The sequence below is a fragment of the Oncorhynchus masou genome, chromosome 7 (genome assembly GCF_036934945.1).
Source record: "Oncorhynchus masou masou isolate Uvic2021 chromosome 7, UVic_Omas_1.1, whole genome shotgun sequence".
Taxonomy (NCBI): domain Eukaryota; kingdom Metazoa; phylum Chordata; class Actinopteri; order Salmoniformes; family Salmonidae; genus Oncorhynchus; species Oncorhynchus masou.
Window position 1 is genome coordinate 7,756,908 of NC_088218.1, and position 27,500 is coordinate 7,784,407.

Sequence of the window (27,500 nt, forward strand, 5' to 3'; positions counted from 1 at the left end):
AAGTTACGTATTGCTGTAAATGTTGGTAGTTTTGGTGATAAGTGATAAGTTTAGTGTCGTGTTGTTTGTGTGTGGTGTGTGTGTGTATGTGTGTTTAGTTTAGTGCTCACCAGCGGATTGAGCACAGCCTGCACCAATCCCGTCGCTTCCTGTTAGTTGCCGGTTTAGATAGTAGTTAGCCTGTGTAGTAAATAATGCCTCTAACATTAATTTGACAGCTGCATACCCAGCTAACAACAAACGTTCCCACAATTTTAGAAAACATTCCCTTAATAGTATCTTTAGGTCATTAAATTATGTTTTCATAGGAATGTTTCCAAGAAACCATTCCCTTAATGTAAAATAGAAGTTACCCAGAATGTGGTTACCATGTTCTCAAAACTTAAGGTATTAATGTCCTAGATGTGTTTAACGGGAACGCTGCAGGAACATACCTGTGTCCTGTTGTGGGTTAGGAGACGATCCCATCAACGTCCCTCCAAACATACACAGAACATGCCTGTGTCCTGTTGTGTGGGTTAGTAGATGATCCCATCAACGTCCCTCCAAACATACACAGAACATGGCTGTGTCCTGTTGTGGGTTAGTAGACGATCCCATCAACGTCCCTCCAAACATACACAGAACATGCCTGTGTCCTGTTGTGGGTTAGTAGATGATCCCATCAACGTCCCACCAAACATACACAGAACATGCCTGTGTCCTGTTGTGGGTTAGAGACGATCCCATCAACGTCCCTCCAAACATACACAGAACATGCCTGTGTCCTGTTGTGTGGGTTAGTAGACGATCCCATCAACGTCCCTCCAAACATACACAGAACATGCCTGTGTCCTGTTGTGGGTTAGTAGACGATCCCATCCAACGTCCCTCCAAACATACACAGAACATGCCTGTGTCCTGTTGTGGGTTAGTAGATGATCCCATCAACGTCCCACCAAACATACACAGAACATGGCTGTGTCCTGTTGTGGGTTAGTAGACGATCCCATCAACGTCCCACCAAACATACACAGAACATGCCTGTGTCCTGTTGTGGAGTTAGTAGATGATCCCATCAACGTCCCACCAAACATACACAGAACATGCCTGTGTCCTGTTGTGGGTTAGTAGATGATCCCATCAACGTCCCACCAAACATACACAGAACATGCCTGTGTCCTGTTGTGGGTTAGGAGACGATCCCATCAACGTCCCTCCAAACATACACAGAACATGCCTGTGTCCTGTTGTGTGGGTTAGTAGACGATCCCATCAACGTCCCTCCAAACATACACAGAACATGCCTGTGTCCTGTTGTGGGTTAGTAGACGATCCCATCAACGTCCCTCCAAACATACACAAACATGCCTGTGTCCTGTTGTGGGTTAGTAGCTGATCCCATCAACGTCCCACCAAACATACACAGAACATGGCTGTGTCCTGTTGTGGGTTAGTAGACGATCCCATCAACGTCCCACCAAACATACACAGAACATGCCTGTGTCCTGTTGTGGGTTAGTAGATGATCCCATCAACGTCCCACCAAACATACACAGAACATGCCTGTGTCCTGTTGTGGGTTAGTAGATGATCCCATCAACGTCCCACCAAACATACACAGAACATGCCTGTGTCCTGTTGTGGGTTAGTAGATGATCCCATCAACGTCCTCCAAACATACACAGAACATGCCTGTGTCCTGTTGTGTGGGTTAGTAGACGATCCCATCAACGTCCTCCAAACATACGGGCATGCCTGTGTCCTGTTGTGTGGGTTAGTAGGCAATCCCATCAACATCCTCCAAACATACACAGAACATGGTTGCCATGTTCTCAGAGCATAAGATATAAATGTTCTAGGCCAGAGGTTCTTAAACTTTCTCAGCCTGGAACCCAAATGAAATTCTGTGTTTTCCTGGGACCCAAGCTAAGGAACATCTGCAACTATATGTAAATATTGGTACATTGCTTATATGCCTAAAGCAAATGCAATATAGACAAAAACAAATAAACAATTTTCATTTCACTTCATTACAGTACAACGGTTTGATTTGTTTGATCGTAGCTAGCTAGCTACATAGCCACGTCTTTGTATCTAAGACAATTGTGTAGTCTGGAGGCGATTTTCTAGGTTAGCTAGCCAGCTATTGTCGTTCTTTTAACGTAACGTTACGTAATCAACACTGCTAGCTAGCCAGCTAGCCCCCGAATAGCAGCACTGTAGAAACTATTACACTCGACGGAACGACTTGATTAGTGTAGTGTCAACAACGTAGCCACTGCCAGCTAGCCTACTCAGCAGTACTGTATCATTTCAATCATTTTAGTCAATAAGATTCTTGCTCGTAAGTTTAACGTTCTGAACATTCGATAAGTGTAGTCCACTTGTCATTCCAATCTCCTTTGCATTAGCGTAGCCTCTTCTGTAGCCTGTCAACTATGTGTCTATCTATCCCTGTTCTCTCCTCTCTGCACAGACCATACAAACGCTCCACACCGCGTGGCCGCGGCCACCTAATCTGGTGGTCCCAGCGCGCACGACCCACGTGGAGTTCCAGGTCTCCGGTAGCCTCTGGAACTGCCGATCTGCGGCCAACAAGGCAGAGTTCATCTCAGCCTATGCCTCCCTCCAGTCCCTCGACTTCTTGGCACTGACGGAAACATGGATCACCACAGACAACACTGCTACTCCTACTGCTCTCTCTTCGTCCGCCCACGTGTTCTCGCACACCCCGAGAGCTTCTGGTCAGCGGGGTGGTGGCACCGGGATCCTCATCTCTCCCAAGTGGTCATTCTCTCTTTCTCCCCTTACCCATCTGTCTATCGCCTCCTTTGAATTCCATGCTGTCACAGTTACCAGCCCTTTCAAGCTTAACATCCTTATCATTTATCGCCCTCCAGGTTCCCTCGGAGAGTTCATCAATGAGCTTGATGCCTTGATAAGCTCCTTTCCTGAGGACGGCTCACCTCTCACAGTCCTGGGCGACTTTAACCTCCCCACGTCTACCTTTGACTCATTCCTCTCTGCCTCCTTCTTTCCACTCCTCTCCTCTTTTGACCTCACCCTCTCACCTTCCCCCCTACTCACAAGGCAGGCAATACGCTCGACCTCATCTTTACTAGATGCTGTTCTTCCACTAACCTCATTGCAACTCCCTCCAAGTCTCCGACCACTACCTTGTATCCTTTTCCCTCTCGCTCTCATCCAACACTTCCCACACTGCCCCTACTCGGATGGTATCGCGCCGTCCCAACCTTCGCTCTCTCTCCCCCGCTACTCTCTCCTCTTCCATCCTATCATCTCTTCCCTCTGCTCATACCTTCTCCAACCTATCTCCTGATTCTGCCTCCTCAACCCTCCTCTCTTCCCTTTCTGCATCCTTTGACTCTCTATGTCCCCTATCCTCCAGGCCGGCTCGGTCCTCCCCTCCCGCTCCGTGGCTCGACGACTCATTGCGAGCTCACAGAACAGTGCTCCGGGCAGCCGAGCGGAAATGGAGGAAAACTCGCCTCCCTGCGGACCTGGCATCCTTTCACTCCCTCCTCTCTACATTTTCCTCCTCTGTCTCTGCTGCTAAAGCCACTTTCTTCCACTCTAAATTCCAAGCATCTGCCTCTAACCCTAGGAAGCTCTTTGCCACCTTCTCCTCCCTCCTGAATCCTCCTCCTCCCCCTCCTCCCTCTCTGCAGATGACTTCGTCAACCATTTTGAAAAGAAGGTCGACGACATCCGATCCTCGTTTGCTAAGTCAAACGACACCGCTGGTTCTGCTCACACTGCCCTACCCTGTGCTCTGACCTCTTTCTCCCTCTCTCTCCAGATGAAATCTCGCTTCTTGTGACGGCCGGCCGCCCAACAACCTGCCCGCTTGACCCTATCCCCTCCTCTCTTCTCCAGACCATTTCCGGAGACCTTCTCCCTTACCTCACCTCGCTCATCAACTCATCCCTGACCGCTGGCTACGTCCCTTCCGTCTTCAAGAGCGAGAGTTGCACCCCTTCTGAAAAAAACCTACACTCGATCCCTCCGATGTCAACAACTACAGACCAGTATCCTTCTTTCTTTTCTCTCAAAACTCTTGAACGTGCCGTCCTTGGCCAGCTCTCCCGCTATCTCTCTCAGAATGACCTTCTTGATCCAAATCAGTCAGGTTTCAAGACTAGTCATTCAACTGAGACTGCTCTTCTCTGTATCACGGAGGCGCTCCGCACTGCTAAAGCTAACTCTCTCTCCTCTGCTCTCATCCTTCTAGACCTATGGCTGCCTTCGACACTGTGAACCATCAGATCCTCCTCTCCACCCTCTCCGAGTTGGGCATCTCCGGTGCGGCCCACGCTTGGATTGCGTCCTACCTGACAGGTCGCTCCTACCAGGTGGCGTGGCGAGAATCTGTCTCCTCGCCACGCGCTCTCACCACTGGTGTCCCCCAGGGCTCTGTTCTAGGCCCTCTCCTATTCTCGCTATACACCAAGTCACTTGGCTCTGTCATAACCTCACATGGTCTCTCCTATCATTGCTATGCAGACGACACACAATTAATCTTCTCCTTTCCCCTTCTGATGACCAGGTGGCGAATCGCATCTCTGCATGTCTGGCAGACATATCAGTGTGGATGACGGATCACCACCTCAAGCTGAACCTCGGCAAGACGGAGCTGCTCTTCCTCCCGGGGAAGGACTGCCCGTTCCATGATCTCGCCATCACGGTTGACAACTCCATTGTTTCCTCCTCCCAGAGCGCTAAGAACCTTGGCGTGATCCTGGACAACACCCTGTCGTTCTCAACTAACATCAAGGCGGTGGCCCGTTCCTGTAGGTTCATGCTCTACAACATCCGCAGAGTACGCCCCTGCCTCACACAGGAAGCGGCGCAGGTCCTAATCCAGGCACTTGTCATCTCCCGTCTGGATTACTGCAACTCGCTGTTGGCTGGGCTCCTGCCTGTGCCATTAAACCCCTACAACTCATCCAGAGACGCCGCAGCCCAGCCCGTCTGGTGTTCAACCTTCCCCAAGTTCTCTCCGTCACCGCTCCTCCGCTCTCTCCACTGGCTTCCAGTTGAGCTCGCATCCGCTACAAGACCATGGTGCTTGCCTACGGAGCTGTGAGGAACGGCACCGCAGTACCTCCAGGCTCTGATCAGGCCCTACACCCAAACAAGGGCACTCACGTTCATCCACCTCTGGCCTGCTACGCCTCCCTACCACTGAGGAAGTACAGTTCCGCTCAGCCCAGTCAAAACTGTTAAGCTGCTCTGGCCCCCAATGGTGGAACAAACTCCCTCACGACGCCAGGACAGCGGAGTCCAATCACCACCTTCCGGAGACACCTGAAACCCCACCTCTTCCAAGGAATACCTAGGATAGGATAAAGCAATCCTTCTCACCCCCCTTAAATGATTTAGATGCACTATTGTAAGTGGCTGTTCCACTGATGTCAGGAAAGGTGAATTCACCAATTTGTAAGGCGCTCTGGATAGGCGTCTGCTAAATGACTTAAATGTAAATGTAAATGAAATAGCCATATACAGTAAATAGCTATTCATGTTTATTTTCCCCCATTAAACCTTTCTGAACAGTTCATTCTGAACTGGAACAAACTGATTGATCACATCACACAGATGCATAACAGAACATACACAGGCTTTTTGATAGTGCAACCGTAAGTAACAGACCAGATGAAAAATGATCAGGCCTACTGTTATATCGTACTGTAGAAAATATTGTTGAGAGAAATTCTAGGTTGGAGCTGTTGCTGTTAAAATAGAAGTCATCATTTTTATTCTGAAGTGGACTAAACTGAAGGATCCAGGCTGTATCGCATCCGACCTTCGTCTCTCCTGAGCCCGTACAGGAGTTGTAGCGATGAGACAAGATAGTAACTACGAACAATTGGATAGCACGACTTTGAGCTGCTTTTTAATTGTCATCCGCCGCGATTGCTGCTTCGCAGGTGGCCCAGGCAACATGCAGGCGGCCCAGGCAACACGCAAGCGGCCCAGGCTACACGCAGGCGACCCAGGCAACACGCAGGCGGCCCAGGCAACACGCAGGTGGCCCAGGCAACACGCAGGCGGCCCAGGCAACACGCAGGCGACCCAGGCAATACGCAGGCGGCCCAGGCAACACGCAGGTGGCCCAGGCAACACGCAGGCGTCCCAGGCAACACGCAGGTGGCCCAGGCAACACGCAGGCGGCCCAGGCAACACGCAGGCGGCCCAGGCAACACGCAGGCGGCCCAGGCAACACGCAGGCGGCCCAGGCAACGTCTGAATATCATGCTGTACAAGACTAGTGTGACCAAGATCATTACAGTTACTGTGTTATTCCTTCTGATTGGCTCGATAACGTCATTACAGGTTACTATGAGATTCCTTCTGATTGGCTCGATAACATCATTACAAGTTACTATGAGATTCCTTCTGAATTCGCTCGATAACGTTATGGAAAAAGGGTTTATTGTATAGATAACTCTTGCTGTGTAAAAAAAATGTTGGACTAGTTTTCAGGCCTTTTGTGTGGGTTTTGAGTGGTCATTGGGCCAGAGATTTTAGCTCGACGTGGCAACCCTTACACACACAACCCTCCGGTCCTCCCCACCACCCACTCAGCAACAGCCTGCCTCACTGCCTGACAGTCAGCAGTAGGTCACAGTTAAATAGATATTTTTTAAGATAAATGCCCTGGCGGCTGCGGTGCATTTTTAGAAATCACCCACGACCAATACATTTTCACCCACGACCAATACATTTTCACCCATGACCAATACATTTTCACCCAGGACCAATACATTTTCACCCATGACCAATACATTTTCACCCAGGACCAAAACATTTTCACCCCGCGGCCAATACATTTTCACCCACGACCAATACATTTTCATGATCAATACATTTTCCAATCCCACGACCAATACATTTTCACCCCACGACCAATACATTTTCACCCCACGACCAATACATTTCACCCAGGACCAATACATTTCACCCACGATCAATACATTTTCAATCCCACGACCAATACATTTCACCCCAAAGCCAATACATTTTCACTGCAGGACCAATACATTTTTCACCAATCCACGACCAATACATTTTCACCCACGACCAGACCAATACATTTTCACCCCAGGACCAATACATTTTCACCCCGATCAATACATTTTCAATCCACGACCATACATTTCACCCCACGACCAATACATTTTCACCCAGGACATGATCAATACATTTTCAATCCCACGACCAATACATTTCACCCACGACCAATACATTTAATTTGGCAGGAAAACTGCAAACATGGCAAAAATGTTTACAGCAATTATATCGCTTCTTTCACTGTTTAGATCAGAACATAGATGACAATTACTGCTTCGGATATTCTGCCGTCCAAGATCATTTATACCAAGATAACAACCGGAATTGTGGCAGGCGCAGACAAATATGAGCGTCTCTCCAGTTTGTAGCTCTTTCAGGGAAATCCAACCCTTTGCTGCTGCCTACTTTTTATGTCCCATTCAGCTAATCACGCCCATTGTTACCTTTAAATGCTACCAAGATAAAACTATTAACAATACATAGTTAAGCAAAATAAATGAAACAGTAAATGAAACTGGTCACAACTGGTAGGAGTGCTGTGACTGCACCCCATCTATTGGGTCGCAAACCCAGGAGTAGGGTGACTCATCTTTCAATAAAAAACATTTTTATTACATCAGATAGATGTAGTTGTAAATGCTACCAAATAATGACATTCGCAAACAATGTGAGAGTACGGTGACTCCCCTGGTGGGTCGCAAACCCAGAGTAGTGTGACTCCCCTAGTGGGTCGCAAACCCAGGAGTACGGTGACTCCCCTGGCGGTCGCGAACCCAGGATTAGGGTGACTCCCCTAGTGGGTCGCGAACCCAGAAGTAGAGTGACTCCCCTAGTGGGTCATGAACCCAGAAGTAGGGTGACACCCCTAGTGTCGAAGGCCAGGAGTAGGTGACTCCCCTAGTGGGTCACGAACCCAGGAGTAGGGTTAATATGCCCCACCAACATTTGACAACTCGCAAAAAACTGTTGAAATAAAATTACTCCTAGTCAATCAATCAATGATGAGAGAGAATAGTTAAGTCCCCAACTGATAACTGACACAGACAGGAGGGAGGTGACTCCTCTGAATGCCGAATATAGCCCCCAAAGTTCTGGTGACGGCACAACCCAAGTGGGTCACAAACTCAGGACAGGTGACTCCGTCAGTGGGTCAATCCACTCAAGTGACGCACCCCTCCCCTGGTGGGCATGCAAGAGCCCCAGTAAGGGGACTCAGCCCCCTGTAATGGGTTAGGAGGCAGAGAATCCCAGTGGAGAGCGGGGAACCGGGCAGGCAGAGACCCAGGAGTTGGGTGCTCCTAGTGGGTTCGAACTCAGGGTAAGCGTGACTCTCCTGAGTCTTCAGTAAAGACTTAAAGTTGAGACCTAGTGGGTCGTGCATCTCCATGGGTAGGCAGACCATTCCATAAAAATTTGACAACTATAGGAAAAAGCCTCCAGCTGTTTGAAATAAAAATTGTTGACAAATAAGGCCTCAATCTTGATGACCGTAAGCGAATAGTTCAGGTCAACTGATAACTGACACAGACATGCTTTGGAGGTAGCAGTAAAGCTCTTGAAATCAGCCCTTGCCTTAACAGGAACCAGTGTGAGTACATGTTGAATTCTAATATGATCACATATAAAGGAACATGTCAGAATTCAAAGTGTGTCAAATATGTCAGTTAGAAAGTCAGAGCATTGCAGTATCTAACCTAGAAGCTGTGAATGGATCAGTGGTTCACCAATCAGGTCCTTGATGGCCTTGATATGCAGTAAAAAGGCATGCTGTGTAATAAAATCCTTCATGTTTTAATTTGAGAAATGGGTCTGCCATCAATATCTTGTTCTGAGAACATGGCAATATGTTCTGTGTTTTTGGGATGAATAAGCATCTCTGTTTTGTCAGAGTTTAAAAGTAGAAAGTTTCCAGCCATCCACTTCTTGACACTAAAACACAGGCTTCCAGCGAGGGATTTTCTTCACCATGTTTCATTGAAACCCAGCTGTGTGTCATCCCTAGCAGCAAAGTAAAATTATGTGTAGAAGCACATCCCCAAGAGGTAAAAATACTCCCTGAAAACAATAGTGGTCCTAAAACGGAACCTTGAGGACACTGAAATTTACATTTGATTTGTCAGAGGACAAACCATTCACAGAGACAAACTAACATTAATGGAATGCTCTCTAACTTTAACACCAAAACATACTAAAAGGGTTCTGTAGAAGGTTTTTTGTTAACATAAATAGAACGTTCCTCTAACTAATGGAAAACTGGACCCTCAAACAATAGGGTATCTACCGGTAACATTATGAAAATGTTCTCTCTCCATAGAATTGTTAGCTGGGTAGCTGCCCTGCTCTATTGCAACATAATTTATGGGCCTGTTGATTAGGATCTATTCATTATATTTCAACCCCTGGCTGAGCTAAGAGATAGTGACTTATATGATTTTCAGGGCTCTGTGGCGTATAGGGTTACAGAGGGTAGGAGAGGACATGTGACGTTGGGTCTGAAAGCTGGCAGCTGAGTCCTAGCGAAACGTCTCTCTACCGTGTAAAATAACTTACCTGACCCCCCCCCCCACACACAACGCAACACATCATTGGTGGGGGCTTGTTTGCGTTCTGTTTGTCTCATTCAATGAGATGGGGAAGGCGACAAACACCATGGTTCATCTGTGAGTGACTGTCTAATTCACTGTTTATTCATTCCGTTTGATCTAGTGTTCTGAGTGTTTTGAGAGAGAGTGAAAAAGGAGAACTTTTTTAATACTGTTGACATTAGTTAGATTGATGTAGAAAGTAATGTGTTATTGTTGTTGACTTGGCATAGAGTCTTAATGCATTGCTCTTTGAACCAAGATAATACTACCTAGTTAAGAGGAACGTGTTGGTTTATCACTAATTCCCTGAGGCACGTGAGGGTTGTCTGCCAAGGGGCTGATTAGCTGTGACCACGTCACTCAACAGGTATCATCAGCTGATCTGCTGCTTTTCATTCTACTGAATCGTGAAGTCAGGGGTTATATACTGTACTAGTCTATCTCTGGTTAAACAGTAAAGTCAGGGGTTATATACTGTACTAGTCTATATCTGGTTAAACAGTAAAGTCAGGGGTTATATACTGTACTAGTCTATCTCTGGTTAAACAGTGAAGTCAGGGGTTATATACTGTACTAGTCTATGTCTGGTTAAATAGTGAAGTCAGGGGTTATATACTGTACTAGTCTATATCTGGTTAAATAGTGAAGTCAGGGGTTATATACTGTACTAGTCTATATCTGGTTAAACAGTGAAGTCAGGGGTTATATACTGTACTAGTCTATCTCTGGTTAAACAGTGAAGTCAGGGGTTATATACTGTACTAGTCTATATCTGTTAAACAGTAAGTCAGAGAGGTTATATACTGTATAGTCTATCTCTGGTTAAAGCAGTGAAGTCAGGGGTTATATACTGATAATAGTCTATATCTGGTTAAATAGTGAAGTCAGGGGTTATATATTGTACTAGTCTATCTCTGGTTAAATAGTGAGTCAGAGGTTATGTCCCTCAGTAATTTAAAGCCCTATATCCTGTCTGATAATATCTCAGAGAGGATACAGTATAGTAATTTAAAGCCCTAGATCCTGTCTGATAATATCTCAGAGAGGATACAGTATAGTAATTTAAAGCCCTAGATCCTGTCTGATAATATCTCAGAGAGGATACAGTATAGTAATTTAAAGCCCTAGATCCTGTCTGATAATATCTCAGAGAGGATACAGTATAGTAATTTAAAGCCCTATATCCTGTCTGATAATATCTCAGAGAGGATACAGTACACAACCCTAAAGGTAGTCCTTTATCACATCTCTCTCTATATATATCCTCTCTCTCTTTATCTCTCTCTCTCTCTCTCTCTCTTTCTCTCTCGCCTCTCTCTCTCGCCTCTCTCTCTCTCTCTCTCTGTCTATCCCCTCTCTCTCTCTCTCTCTTTCTCTCTTGCCTCTCTCGCTGTCTCTGTCTCTATCTATCTCGCTGTCTCTATCTCTCTCTCTCTGTCTCTCCTCTCTGTCTCTCTCTCTGTCTCTCTCTCTCTGTCTATCCCCTCTCTCTCTCTCTCTCTTTCTCTCTTGCCTCTCTCGCTGTCTCTGTCTCTATCTATCTCGCTGTCTCTATCTCTCTCTCTGTCTATCCTCTCTCTCTGTATCTCTCTCTCTCTCTCTGTCTATCCTCTCTCTCTTTATCTCTCACCTCTCTCTGTCTCTCCTTCAAATCAAATTTGATTCTACATTTCTCTCCTCTACTATCTCTCTTTGTATGAGAGGACCCTCATCATTCTCCCTGAGTCATACAGTAATTATTGACGGGCAGCTTATTCTGTTCAATATAGTTCTGTACCTGTATCTCTGCCTCCTGACTCCCACCCCCATATTTGACCTGTCCCACCTCTCCTCTGGTGTTGTGGCACAAGGCACCATAAAGACAGGGCACAGTCCAGTGGGAGGGTTCATTGTGGGAGGTGAGGGCTCTGCTGGGGGACAGGTTCTGTACCAGTCCAGTGGGAGGTGCATTGTGCGGGAGGTGAGGGCTCTGCTGGGGGACAGGTTCTGTACCAGTCCAGTGGGAGGTGCATTGTGCGGGAGGTGAGGGCTCCGCTGGGGGACAGGTTCTGTACCAGTCCAGTGGGAGGTGCATTGTGCGGGAGGTGAGGGCTCGGGAGGTGAGGGCTGGGGGACAGGTTCTGTACCAGTCCAGTGGGAGGTGCATTGTGCTGGGGGAGGTTCTGTACCAGTCCAGTGGGAGGGCATTCCGCTGGGGGACAGGTTCTGTACCAGTCCAGTGGGAGGTGCATTGTGGGAGGTGAGGGCTCCGCTGGGGGACAGGTTACAAAGCCCCATGCAGAGTCGTCCTCGGGATCAGAGGGAGATACTTCCTGATATACTAACCATAACCCTTCCTGACTCTTTACTCCCCTTGTGAAGGATATTGAACAGAGACTCGGAGTCTTCTCAACTCAGCCATGACAGGTGGGTGAGAGGAGAATACTGGATACAACTCCATCCTCTCCCAGGGGATCACAGCATCTTTGGGAATATTTCTAAATGTTTCTTTCACAATTTAATGTAGACAATTAGCTATTTATAATAATTGACTTGGCAAAAAAATACAAATGTTTGTAAACTATTAATTCTACTAATTAATGCTAATTATATTTTGCTGTACTGAAGAATTATCATTTTGGATCGTTTTATCATTGATTAGGTGTTTGGTCAATTTGCGCGATTAAATTTTTCCTCATTAATTTTATATTATTTCCATTTATAGGATTCATACAATACATTATATATATATATAAATAAAATGAACTCCCTAAACCATTTCCTTGAATGTGAGCAGCCATTGCTGTATTGGTATATGATGAGGTGGAATCCACCTTTAAACAAAGTTATCTACTAACCACACTCTTCGTTGGCGTTCTGTGTAACACTGAACCGTCATCATGATTGTGTCATTAACTCGTTATTGTTCCCCGACAGACAAAGACATCGATGTGAAGAAGCCCAAAAGAAAGGTAAGAACCAGACCCCCACGCCTTTCATGCCGTCTCTCTTTCTCTCCTTCTTTCACTGGGTTGTTTATCTTTTCTCATCAACTTGCAGTTTCACATAAAGCTGTCTTTAAGAAAATATCTGATGTAAGTACCAACATGCATGATTATAAGGTCCAGTTTTATGTGTATTCTCACAGTAATACCTAGCAATATGCTTGTTTTCTAGCTCCAACAGTAATACCTAGCAATATGCTTGTGTTTCTAGCTCCAACAGTAATACCTAACAAATATGCTTGTGTTTCTAGCTCCAACAGTAATACCTAGCAATATGCTTGTTTTTCTAGCTCCAACAGTAATACCTAACAATATGCTTGTGTTTCTAGCTCCAACAGTAATACCTAGCAATATGCTTGTGTTTCTAGCTCCAACAGTAATACCTAGCAATATGCTTGTGTTTCTAGCTCCAACAGTAATACCTAGCAATATGCTTGTGTTTCTAGCTCCAACAGTAATACCTAACAATATGCTTGTGTTTCTAGCTCCTACAGTAATACCTAACAAATACCTAACAATATGCTTGTGTTTCTAGCTCCAACAGTAATACCTAGCAATATGCTTGTGTTTCTAGCTCCAACAGTAATACCTAACACATAACAATATGCTTGTGTTTCTAGCTCCAACACAGTAATACCTAGCTCCAACAGTAGAGTAAAATAACAATGCTTGTGTTTCTAGCTCCAACCGTGCAGTAATACCAAGCAATATTATTGGGTTTCAAGCTCCAACAGTAATACCTAGCAATATGCTGGTGTTTCTAGCTCCAACAGTAATACATAACAATATGCTTGTGTTTCTAGCTCCAACAGTACAGTAATACATAACAATATGCTTGTGTTTCTAGCTCCAACAGTACAGTAATACCTACAATATGCTTGTGTTTCTAGCTCCAACAGTACAGTAATACCTAGCAATATGCTGGTGTTTCTAGCTCCAACAGTAATAACAATATGCTTGTGTTTCTAGCTCCAACAGTAACAATATGCTTGTGTTTCTAGCTCCAACATAACAATATGCTTGTGTTTCTAGCTCCAACAGTACAGTAGCAATATGCTGGTGTTTCTATCCAACAGTAATACCTAGCAATATGCTTGTGTTTCTAGCTCCAACAGTAATACCTAGCAATACAGTAATACCTCCAACAGTAATACCTAACAATATGCTTGTGTTTCTAGCTCCAACAGTACAGTAATACCTAACAATATGCTTGTGTTTCTAGCTCCAACAGTAATACCTAGCAATATTCTTGTGTTTCCACTCCAACAGTAAACCTAACAATATGCTTGTGTTTCTAGCTCCAACAGTACAGTAATACATAACAATATGCTTGTGTTTCTAGCTCCAACAGTACCTAGAAAAATAACAATATGCTTGTGTTTCTAGCTCCAACAGTAATACCTAGCAATATGCTTGTGTTTCTAGCTCCAACAGTAATACCTAGCAATATGCTTGTGTTTCTAGCTCCAACAGTAATACCTAGCAATATGCTGGTGTTTCTAGCTCCAACAGTACAGTAATACCTAGCAATATGCTTGTGTTTCTAGCTCCAACAGTAATACCTAGCAATATGCTGGTGTTTCTACAGTAATACCTAGCAATATGCTTGTGTTTCTAGCTCCAACAGTAATACAATATTCTTGTGTTTCCAGCTCCAACAGCAATATGCTTGTGTTTCTAGCTCCAACAGTAATATGGTCAGTGATCTGTTTATTAACTTGGCTTTCGAAGACTTTTGAGAGGCAGGGCAGGATGGATACAGGTCTATAACAGTTTGGGTCTAGAGTATCACCCCCTTTGAAGAGGGGAATGACCGCGGCAGCTTTCCAATCTTTAGGGATCCTGGACTATACGAAAGAGAGGTTGAACAGGCTGGTAATAGGGGTTGCAACATTGGCGGCGGATCATTTTAGAAAGAGAGGGTCCAGATTGTCTAGCTCAGCTGATTTGTCCGGGTCCAGGTTTTACAGCTCTTTCAGAACATCTGCAATCTTGATTTGGGTGAAGGAGAAGCTGGGGAGGCTCGGGCAAGTAGCTGCGAGGGGTGCGAAGCTGTTGGCCGGGGTTGGGAGAAAAAAGCTAGCCTTTGCTTTCCCGACTGACTGCGTGTATTGGTTCCTGACATCCCTGAACAGTTGCATATCGCGGGGACTATTCGATGCTATTACAGTCCGCCACAGGATGTTTTTGTGCTGGTCAAGGGCAGTTAGGTCTGGAGTGAACCAAGGGCTATATCTTTTCTTAGTTCTGCAGTTTTGAAAGGGGCATGCTTATTTAATATTTTCAAGAACGATGAGGCGTCCTCGACTGACGGGATGAGGTCAATATCCTCCAGGATACCTGGGCCAGGTCGATTAGAAAGGCCTGCTCGAATAAGTGTTTTGGGGAGCGTTTGACAGTGATGAGGGGTGGTCGTTTGACCGCGGACCCATAGCGGATGCAGGCAAAGAGGCAGTGATCGCTAAGATCCTGGTTGAAAACAGCAGAGGTGTAGTTGGAGGGCAAGTTGGTCAGGATAATATCTATGAGGGTGCCCATGTTTACGGATTTATGGTTGTACCTGGTGGGTTCCTTGGTGATTTGTGTGAGATTGAGGGCATCTAGCTTAGATTGTAGGACTGTTAAGCATATCCCAGTTTAGGTCACCTAACAGAATGAACTCTGAAGTTAGATGGGGGCGATCAATTCACATGTGTTATCCAGGCACAGCTGGGGTCTATGACAGGCGGCAACAGTGAGAGACTATTTCTGGAGAGATTCATTTTAAAAATTAGAAGTTCGAACTGTTTGGGCCTAGACTTGGAAAGTATGACAGAGCTTTGCAGGATATCTCTGCAGTAGATTGCAACTCCTCCCCTTTGGCAGTTCTATGTTGACGGAAAATGTTGTACTTGGGTATGGAAATCTCAAAATGTTTGACTAAAATATAGAATATACATATGAAGTGGACAGCAGGATGAACCATGACTAGAGTACAGTATATACATATGAAGTGGACAGCAGTAGTTATATAGGATGAACTAGAATAGTATATACATATGAAGTGGACAGCAGGATATGACATACAGTATATACATATGAAGTGGACAGCAGTAGTTATATAGGATGAACAATGAGAATACAGTATATACATATGAAGTGGACAGCAGGATGAACCATGACTAGAATACAGTATATACATATGAAGTGGACAGCAGTGAACCATGACTAGAATACAGTATATACATATGAAGTGGACAGCAGTAGTTATATAGGATGAACAATGATTAGAATACAGTATATACATATGAAGTGGACAGCAGTAGTTATATAGGATGAACCATGACTAGAATACAGTATATACATATGAAGTGGACAGCAGGATGAACCATGACTAGAATACAGTATATACATATGAAGTGGACAGCAGTAGTTATATAGGATGAACCATGACTAGAATACAGTATATATATATGAAGTGGACAGTGGACAGTAGTTATATAGGATGAACTAGAATACAGTATATACATATGAAGTGGACAGCAGTAGTTATATAGGATGAACCATGACTAGAATACAGTATATACATATGAAGTGGACAGCAGTAGTTATATAGGATGAACTAGAATACAGTATATACATATGAAGTGGACAGCAGGATGAACCATGACTAGAATACAGTATATACATATGAAGTGGACAGCAGTAGTTATATAGGATGAACCATGACTAGAATACAGTATATACATATGAAGTGGACAGCAGTAGTTATATAGGATGAACCATGACTAGAATACAGTATATACATATGAAGTGGACAGCAGGATGAACCGTGACTAGAATACAGTATATCCATATGAAGTGGACAGCAGGATGAACCATGACTAGAATACAGTATATATATATGAAGTGGACAGCAGTAGTTATATAGGATGAACAATGATTAGAATACAGTATATATATATGAAGTGGACAGCAGTAGTTATATAGGATGAACCATGACTAGAATACAGTAGTTATATATGAAGTGGAAGCAGTAGTTATATAGGATGAACTAGAATACAGTATATACATATGAAGTGGACAGCAGGATGAATCGTGACTAGAATACAGTATATACATATAAAGTGGACAGCAGTAGGTATATAGGATGAACCATGACTAGAATACAGTATATATATATGAAGTGGACAGCAGTAGTTATATAGGATGAACTAGAATACAGTATATATATATGAAGTGGACAGCAGTAGTTATATAGGATGAACTAGAATACCGTATATACAAATGAAGTGGACAGCAGTAGTTATATAGGATGAACCATGACTAGAATACAGTATATACATATGAAGTGGACAGCAGTAGTTATATAGGATGAACTAGAATACCGTATATACAAATGAAGTGGACAGCAGTAGTTATATAGGATGAACTAGAATACAGTATATATATATAAAGTGGACAGCAGGATGAACTATGACTAGAATACAGTATATTCATATGAAGTGGACAGCAGGATGAACCATGACTAGAATACAGTATATACATATGAAGTGGACAGCAGGATGAACCATGACTAGAATACAGTATATACATATTAAGTGGACAGCAGTAGTTGTATAGGATGAACTAGAATAGTATATATAGTAGTTAGCAGGATGAACTAGAATAGAGTATATATATATGAAGTGGACAGCAGGATGAACCATGACTAGAATACAGTATATACATATGAAGTGGACAGCAGTAGTTATATAGGATGAACTAGAATACAGTATATATATATGAAGTGGACAGCAGGATGGACCATGACTAGAATACAGTATATCCATATGAAGTGGACAGCAGTAGTTATATAGGATGAACCATGACTAGAATACAGTATATATATATGAAGTGGACAGCAGTAGTTATATAGGATGAACTAGAATAGAGTATAGTAGTTATATAGGATGAACTAGAATAGAGTATATATATATATGAAGTGGACAGCAGGATGAACCATTACATTTACATTTACATTTAAGTCATTTGGCAGACGGCTCTTATCCAGGCGACTTACAAATTGGTGAATTCACCTTATGACATCCAGTGGAACAGCCACTTTACAATAGTGCATCTAAATCATTTAGGAGGGAATACCTAGGATAGGATAAGTCATCCTTCTCACCCCCCTTAAATGATTTAGATGCACTGTGCTAAAGTGGCTGTTCCACTGGATGTCGAAGTTAATTCACCAATTTGTAAGTCGCTCTGGACAAGAGCGTCTCTCACAAATGGCAAATGTAAATGTAAATTTAAGGGGGGGGTGAGAAGGATTACTTTATCCTATCCTAGGTATTCCTTGAAGAGGTGGGGTTTCAGGTGTCTCCGGAAGGTGGTGATTGACTCCGCTGTCCTGGCGTCGTGAGGAGTTTGTTCCACCATTGGGGGGCCAGAGCAGCGAACAGTTTTGACTGGGCTGGCGGGAACTGCACTTCCCCAGTGGTAGGGGCGAGCAGGCCAGAGGTGGATGAACGCAGTGCCCTTGTTTGGGTGTAGGGCCTGATCAGAGCCTGGAGGTACTGCGGTGCCGTTCCCCTCACAGCTCCGTAGGCAAGCACCATGGTCTTGTAGCGGATGCGAGCTTCAACTGGAAGCCAGTGGAGCGGAGGAGCGGGGTGACGTGAGAGAACTATGACTAGGATACAGTATATATATGAAGTGGACAGCAGGATGAACCATGACTAGAATACAGTATATACATATGAAGTGGACAGCAGTAGTTATATAGGATGAACCATGACTAGAATACAGTAAATACATATGATGTGGACAGCAGTAGTTATATAGGATGAACCATGACTAGAATGCAGTATATCCATATGAAGTGGGTAAAACAGTATGTAAACATTATTAAAGTGACCAGTGTTGCAGCAGTCTGTAAGGTACCTGTCTCATCTCTGTCCTCGTGTCTACCGATAGCCATGAAATTCCAACAGCTTGTCTCTTTGAATGACTTCAAGGTAAAAACGATAATGGACTATGGAGTGTGGGGCTGTCAATACTTTACCCCCTCGATGCAGTACACCTCAGTACGTCCTGTCTGCTCCCTATGCAGTACACCTCCACACCTACGTCCTGTCTGCTCCCTATGCAGTACACCTCCACAGTACGTCCTGTCTGCTCCCTATGCAGTACACCTCCACAGTACACCTCCACAGTATGTCCTGTCTGCTCCCTATGCAGTACACCTCCACAGTGTCGTCCTGTCTGTCTGCTCCCTATGCAGTACACCTCCACAGTACGTCTTGTCTGCTCCCTATGCAGTACACCTCCACAGTACGTCCTGTCTGCTCCCTATGCAGTACACCTCCACAGTACGTCCTGTCTGCTCCCTATGCAGTACACCTCCACAGTACGTCCTGTCTGCTCCTATGCAGTACACCTCCACTGTCCTGTCTGCTCTATGCAGTACACCTCCACAGTACGTCTTGTCTGCTCCCTATGCAGTACACCTCCACAGTACGTCTTGTCTGCTCCCTATGCAGTACACCTCCACAAAACGTCCTGTCTGCTCCTATGCAGTACACCTCCACAGTACGTCCTGTCTGCTCCCTATGCAGTACACCTCCACTGCAGCCTCGTCCTGTCTGCTCCCTATGCAGTACACCTCCACAGTACCTCCGTCCTGTCTGCTCCCTGTGCAGTACACCTCCACAGTGCGTCTTGTCTGCTCCCTATGCAGTACACCTCCACGCCTCCACAGTCGTCCTGTCTGCTCCTATGCAGTACACCTCCACAGTACGTCTTGTCTGCTCCTATGCAGTACACCTCCACAGTACGTCTTGTCTGCTCCCTATGCCCAGTACACCTCCACAGTCGTCTTGTCTGCTCCCTACACCTCCACAGTACGTCCTGTCTGCTCCCTATGCAGTACACCTCCACAGTATCGTCTTGTCTGCTCCCTATGCAGTACACCTCCACAGTACGTCTGTCTGCTCCCTATGCAGTACACCTCCACAGTACACCTCCACAGTCGTCCTGTCTGCTCCCTATGCAGTACACCTCCACAGTACGTCCTGTCTGCTCCCTATGCAGTACACCTCCACAGTACGTCCTGTCTGCTCCCTATGCAGTACACCTCCACAGTACGTCTTGTCTGCTCCTATGCAGTACACCTCCACAGCACGTCCTGTCTGCTCCCTATGCAGTACACCTCACAGTGCGTCCTGTCTGCTCCCTATGCAGTACACCTCCACAGTACGTCTTGTCTGCTCTCTATGCAGTACACCTCCACAGTGCGTCCTGTCTGCTCCCTATGCAGTACACCTCCACAGTACGTCCTGTCTGCTCCCTATGCAGTACACCTCCACAGTACGTCTTGTCTGCTCCCTATGCAGTACACCTCCACAGTACGTCTTGTCTGCTCCCTATGCAGTACCTCCACAGTGCGTCCCTGTCTGCTCCTATGCAGTACACCTCCACAGTACGTCCTGTCTGCTCCCTATGCAGTACACCTCCACAGTACGTCCTGTCTGCTCCCTATGCAGTACACCTCCACAGTACGTCCTGTCTGCTCCCTATGCAGTACACCTCCACAGTACGTCCTGTCTGCTCCCTATGCAGTACACCTCCACAGTACGTCTTGTCTGCTCCTATGCAGTACACCTCCACAGTACGTCCTGTCTGCTCCCTATGCAGTACACCTCCACAGTGCGTCCTGTCTGCTCCCTATGCAGTACACCTCCACATCGTCCTGTCTGCTCCCTATGCAGTACACCTCCACAGTACGTCCTGTCTGCTCCCTATGCAGTACACCTCCACAGTACACCTCCACAGTCGTCTGTCTGCTCCCTATGCAGTACACCTCCACAGTACGTCTTGTCTGCTCCCTATGCAGTACCTACACCTCCACAGTACGTCCTGTCTGCTCCCTATGCAGTACACCTCCACAGTACACCTCCACAGTACGTCCTGTCTGCTCCCTATGCAGTACACCTCCACAGTACGTCCTGTCTGCTCCCTATGCAGTACACCTCCACAGTCGTCCTGTCTGCTCCCTATGCAGTACACCTCCACAGTACGTTTTGTCTGCTCCCTATGCAGTACAATCCTCCACAGTACGTCCTGTCTGCTCCCTATGCAGTACACCTCCACAGTCGTCCTGTCTGCTCCCTATACCCAGTACACCTCCAGTACACCTCCACAGTACGTCTTGTCTGCTCCCTATGCAGTACACCTCCACAGTACAAAGGGTACGTCCTGTCTGCTCCCTATGCAGTACACCTCCACAGTACGTCTTGTCTGCTCCCTATGCAGTACACCTCCACAGTACGTCTTGTCTGCTCCCTATGCAGTACACCTCCACAGTACGTCTTGTCTGCTCCCTATGCAGTACACCTCCACAGACCGTCCTGTCTGCTCCCTATGCAGTACACCTCCACAGTACGTCTTGTCTCTCCTATGCAGTCTGCTTGTCCCTATGCATACACCTCCACAGTACGTCCTGTCTGCTCCCTATGCAGTACACCTCCCAGTACGTCCTGTCTGCTCCCTATGCAGTACACCTCCACAGTACGTCTTGTCTGCTCACAGTACACCTCCACAGTACGTCTTGTCTGCTCCCTATGCAGTACACCTCCACAGTACGTCCTGTCTGCTCCCTATGCAGTACACCTCCACAGTACGTCTTGTCTGCTCCCTATGCAGTACACCTCCACAGTACGTCTTGTCTGCTCCCTATGCAGTACACCTCCACAGTACGTCCTGTCTGCTCCCTCTGCAGTACACCTCCACAGTACGTCTTGTCTGCTCTCTATGCAGTACACCTCCACAGTACGTCTTGTCTGCTCCTATGCAGTACACCTCCACAGTGCGTCCTGTCTGCTCCCTATGCAGTACACCTCCACAGTACGTCTTGTCTGCTCTCTATGCAGTACACCTCCACAGTGGGACGTCTTGTCTGCTCCCTATGCAGTACACCTCCACAGTGCGTCCTGTCTGCTCCCTATGCAGTACACCTCCCACAGCAGTACACCTACGTCTCCTGTCTGCTCCCTATGCAGTACACCTCCACAGTACGTCCTGTCTGCTCCCTATGCAGAGGTACGTCTTGTCTGCTCCCTATGCAGTACACCTCCACAGTGCGTCCTGTCTGCTCCCTATGCAGTACACCTCCACAGTACGTCTTGTCTGCTCCCTAACAGTACACCTCCACAGTACGTCCTGTCTGCTCCCTATGCAGTACACCTCCACAGTACGTCCTGTCTGCTCCCTATGCAGTACACCTCCCACAGTAACGTCCTGTCTGCTCCCTATGCAGTACACCTCCACAGTACGTCCTGTCTGCTCCCTATGCAGTACACCTCCACAGTACGTCTTGTCTGCTCCCTATGCAGTACACCTCCACAGTACGTCTTGTCTGCTCCCTATGCAGTACACCTCCCAGTACATTCCTGTCTGCTCCCCTATGCAGTACACCTCCACAGTACGTCCTGTCTGCTCCTATGCAGTACACCTCCACCGTCCTGTCTGCTCCCTATGCATGGTACACCTCCACAGTACGTCTTGTCTGCTCCCTATGCAGTACACCTCCACAGTACGTCTTGTCTGCTCCCTATGCAGTACACCTCCACAGTACACCTCCACAGTACGTCTTGTCTGCTCCCTATGCAGTACACCTCCACAGTACGTCCTGTCTGCTCCCTATGCAGTACACCTCCACAGTACGTCCTGTCTGCTCCCTATGCAGTACACCTCCACAGTACGTCTTGCCGGCTCCGTGTGTCAGCTGATGTTTCTTTACACTGTAGTGTTTTATCTTGGCAATGTTTCTTTGTATAACACTTGCTACTATTTCAGAGCCAGGTCTCTTGAAAAGAGCTGTTTTCATCTCAGTGAGACTAACTTTTGGGGGAGGCAGATAGCCTAGTGGTTGGAGCGTTGGGCCAGTAACCCGAAAGGTTGCTAGATCGAATCCCTGAGCTGACAAGGTAAAAAATCTGTCGTTCTGCCCCTGAAAGGGAAGACCAGTCTACAGACAATCATGGATTACAAAGGGAAGACCAGTCTACAAACAATCACGGATTACAAAGGGAAAACCAGTCTACAGATAATCACGGATTACAAAGGGAAAACCAGTCTACAGATAATCACGGATTACAAAGGGAAAACCAGTCTACAGATAATCCACGGATTACAAAGGGAAAACCAGTCTACAGATAATCACGGATTACAAAGGGAAAACCAGTCTACAGACAATCACGGATTACAAAGGAAAACCAGTCTACAGACAATCACGGATTACAAAGGGAAAACCAGTCTACAGATAATCACGGATTACAAAGGGAAAACCAGTCTACAGATAATCACGGATTACAAAGGGAAAACCAGTCTACAGATAATCACGGATTACAAATTTGGGAAGACCAGTCTACAGATAATCATGGATTACAAAGGGAAGACCAGTCTACAGACAATCACGGATTACAAAGGGAAAACCAGTCTACAGATAATCACGGATTACAAAGGGAAAACCAGTCTACAGATAATCACGGATTACAAAGGGAAAACCAGTCTACAGATAATCACGGATTACAAAGGGAAGACCAGTCTACAGATAATCACGGATTACAAAGGGAAGACCAGTCTACAGACAATCACGGATTACAAAGGAAAACCAGTCTACAGATAATCACGGATTACAAAGGGAAAACCAGTCTACAGATAATCACGGATTACAAAGGGAAGACCAGTCTACAGACAATCACGGATTACAAAGGAAAACCAGTCTACAGATAATCACGGATTACAAAGGGAAAACCATCTACAGATAATCACGGATTACAAAGGGAAAACCAGTCTACAGACAATCACGGATTACAAAGGGAAGACCAGTCTACAGACAATCACGGATTACAAAGGGAAGACCAGTCTACAGACAATCACGGATTACAAAGGGAAGACCAATCACATCATGGACTTTGACGTCTTGCTTTGCTAAAATAGAAAACACAGTGCCACTGATGCGGCCCGCTACCAAGGACTGTGGACTCTCACTCCTTCTCCGTGGCCGCCGTGAGTAAGACATTTAAACGTGTTAACCCTCGCAAGGCTGCCAGCCCAGACGGCATCCCTAGCCGCGTCCTCAGAGCATGACCAGACCAGCTGGCTGGAGTGTTCTACGGACATATTCAATCTCTCCCTATCCCAGTCTGCTGTCACCACATGTTTCAAGATGGCCACCGTTGTTCCTGAACCCAAGAAGGCATAGATAACTGAACTGAATGACTATCCCCCGTAGCACTCAATACTGTCATCATGAAGTGCTTTGAGAGACTAGTTAGGATCATATTACCTCCACCCCTGACACCTTAGATCCACTTCAGTTTGAATACCGCCCCAACAGGTCCACAGACGATGCAATTGCCATTGAGCAGCACACTGCCCTATCCCATCTGGACAAGACAAATACTTATGTAAGAATGCTGTTTATTGACTTTAGCTTAGCATTCAACACCATAGTACCCTCCAAGCCCCTCATTAAGCTCGAGGCCCTGGGTCTCAATCCCACCCTGGTGTGCAACTGGGTCCTGGACTTCCTGATGGGCCGCCCCCAGGTGTTGGAGGTAGGAAACATCATCTCCACTTCGCTGATCTTCAACACAGGGGCCCTACAAGGGTGAGTGCTCAGCCCCCTCCTGTACTCCTGTTCACCCATGACTGCGTGGACTCGCACGCCTCCAACTCAATCATCAAGTTTGCAGACAACACAACAGTAGTAGCCTTGATCACCAACAACGACGAGACGGCCTCCAGGGAGGAGGTGAGGGCCCTGGGAGTGTGGTGTCAGGAAAATAACCTTTCACTCAACGTCAACAAAACAAACGAGATGATTGTGGACGTCAGGAAACAGCAGAGGGAGCAATCCCCCCTATACACATCGACGGGACGGTAGTGGAGAGCGTAGAAAGTTTTAAGTTCCTCGGCGTACACATCACGGACAATTTGAAATGGTCCACTCACACAGACAGCGTGGTGAAGAAGGCGCAACAGCGCCTCTTCAACCTCAGGAGGCTGAAGAAATGTGGCTTGGCACCTAAAACCATCACAAACTTTTACAGATGCACAATTGAGAGCCTCCTGTCCAGCTGTATCACCGCCTGGTACGGCAACTGCAACGCTCTCAACCGCAAGGCTCTCCAGAGGGTAGTGAGGTCTGCACAACGCATCACCGGGGGAAAACTACCTGCCCTCCAGGACACCCACACCACCCGATGTCACAGGAAGGCCAAAAAGATCATCAAGGACAACAACCACCCGAGCCACTGCCTGTTCACCCCGCTATCATCCAGAAGGCGAGGTCAGTACAGGTGCATCAAAGCAGGGACCGAGAGTCTGAAAAACAGCTTCTATCTCAAGGCCATCAGACTGTTAAAAAGTCATGACTAGGCGGTTTCCACCCGGTTACTGAACCCTGAACCTTAGAGGCTGCTGCCCCATGTACATAGACACAGAATCACTGTCCACTTTAATAATGGAACACTAGTCACTTTAATAACGTTTACATACTGCTTTACTCATCTCATATGTATATACGGTATTCTATTCTACTGTATTCACTAACTAGTCACTTTAATAATGTTTCCATACTGCTACTCATCTCATATGTATATACTGTATTCCATTCTACTGTATTTACTAACTAGTCACTTTAATAATGTTTCCATACTGCTACTCATCTCATATGTATATACTGTATTCTATTCTACTGTATTTACTAACTAGTCACTTTAATAATGTTTCCATACTGCTACTCATCTCATATGTATATACTGTATTCCATTCTACTGTATTTACTAACTAGTCACTTTAATAATGTTTCCATACTGCTACTCATCTCATATGTATATACTGTATTCCATTCTACTGTGTTTTAGTCAACGCCACTCCGACATTGCTCGTGCTAATATTTATATATTTTTTAATTTCATTCTTTTACTTTTAGATTGGAGTGTATTATGTGTGTTGTTGTGAATTGTTAGATATTACTGCACTGTTGGAGCTAGAAACACAAGCATTTCACTACACCCGCAATAACGTCTACTAAGCAAGTGTATTTGACAAATACAATGTGATTTGATTTGGTCAAATAAAGGTCAACTCCAAATGTGTCTGCTACTCTGTGTCCAGGTGGATGTGTGCGGGTATCCTCTCAGTATCTTCTTCATCGTGGTCAATGAGTTCTGTGAACGTTTCTCCTACTATGGCATGCGAGGTGAGCCAATCACACCTCTCTATGTTGACAGATAGCAGAGAGCTGAGCCAATCACACCTCTCTATGTTGACAGATAGCAGAGAGCTGAGCCAATCACACCTCTATATGTTGACAGATAGCAGAGAGCTGAGCCAATCACACCTCTCTATGTTGACAGATAGCAGAGAGCTGAGCCAATCACACCTCTCTAAGTTGACAGATAGCAGAGAGCTGAGCCAATCACACGTCTCTATGTTGACAGATAGCAGAGAGCTGAGCCAATCACACCTCTCTATGTTGACAGATAGCAGAGAGCTGAGCCAATCACACCTCTCTATGTTGACAGATAGCAGAGAGCTGAGCCAATCACACGTCTCTATGTTGACAGATAGCAGAGAGCTGAGCCAATCACACCTCTCTATGTTGACAGATAGCAGAGAGCTGAGCCAATCACACCTCTCTATGTTGACAGATAGCAGAGAGCTGAGCCAATCACACCTCTCTATGTTGACAGATAGCAGAGAGCTGAGCCAATCACACCTCTCTAAGTTGACAGATAGCAGAGAGCTGAGCCAATCACACCTCTCTATGTTGACAGATAGCAGAGAGCTGAGCCAATCACACCTCTCTATGTTGACAGATAGCAGTGTTTACCACAGAATGTAAATAAGTCTTTGGTAGTTACATTTCATTGACCAATGTTAAGGACTGGTCCTGTAGATAGGTTCTGTTGCCTCCTCTAGCAGTGTTGGTCCTGTAGATGGACCTATTGAGTGGTTCTGTTGTCTCCTCCAGCAGTGTTGGTCCTGTAGATGGACCTATTGAGTGGTTCTGTTGTCTCCTCTAGCAGTGTTGCATATTGAGTGGTTCTGTTGACCCCCCAGCGGTGTTGGTCCTGTAGATTGACATATTGAGTGGTTCTGTTGTCTCCTCTAGCAGTGTTGCATATTGAGTGGTTCTGTTGTCTCCTCCAGCAGTGTTGGTCCTGTAGATGGACCTATTGAGTGGTTCTGTTGTCTCCTCTAGCAGTGTTGGTCCTGTAGATGGACATATTGAGTGGTTCTGTTGTCTCCTCCAGCGGTGTTGGTCCTGTAGATGGACATATTGAGTGGTTCTGTTGTCCCCCCCAGCAGTGTTGGTCCTGTAGATTGACATATTGAGTGGTTCTGTTGTCTCCTCTAGCAGTGTTGCATATTGAGTGGTTCTGTTGTCTCCTCCAGCAGTGTTGGTCCTGTAGATGGACCTATTGAGTGGTTCTGTTGTCTCCTCTAGCAGTGTTGGTCCTGTAGATGGACCTATTGAGTGGTTCTGCTGTCTCCTCCAGCAGTGTTGGTCCTGTAGATGGACATATTGAGTGGTTCTGTTGTCCCCCCCAGCGGTGTTGGTCCTGTAGATGGACATATTGAGTGGTTCTGTTGTCTCCTCTAGCAGTGTTGGTCCTGTAGATGGACATATTGAGTGGTTCTGTTGTCTCCTCTAGCAGTGTTGGTCCTGTAGATGGACCTATTGAGTGGTTCTGTTGTCCCCTCTAGCAGTGTTGGTCCTGTAGATGGACATATTGAGTGGTTCTGTTGTTTCCTCTAGCAGTGTTGGTCCTATAGATGGACCTATTGAGTGGTTCTGTTGTCTCCTCTAGCA

At 45.9% G+C, this 27,500-nt stretch overlaps 1 protein-coding gene across 1 annotated transcript in view; it reads left to right on the plus strand.

The window, feature by feature from the left end:
• The first annotated feature begins 11,575 nt into the window (after nt 1-11,575).
• The window catches only part of LOC135542989 (solute carrier family 15 member 1-like), an 18,577-nt gene continuing 2,652 nt past the window's right edge, over nt 11,576-27,500 (plus strand). The window contains exons 1-4 of the mRNA XM_064970105.1: nt 11,576-11,707; nt 11,865-12,068; nt 12,579-12,613; nt 25,799-25,883. Of these exons, the coding sequence (XP_064826177.1) occupies nt 12,062-12,068; nt 12,579-12,613; nt 25,799-25,883 (127 nt within the window). The 5' untranslated portion in view covers nt 11,576-11,707; nt 11,865-12,061. The remainder of the gene's footprint in view (nt 11,708-11,864; nt 12,069-12,578; nt 12,614-25,798; nt 25,884-27,500) is intronic.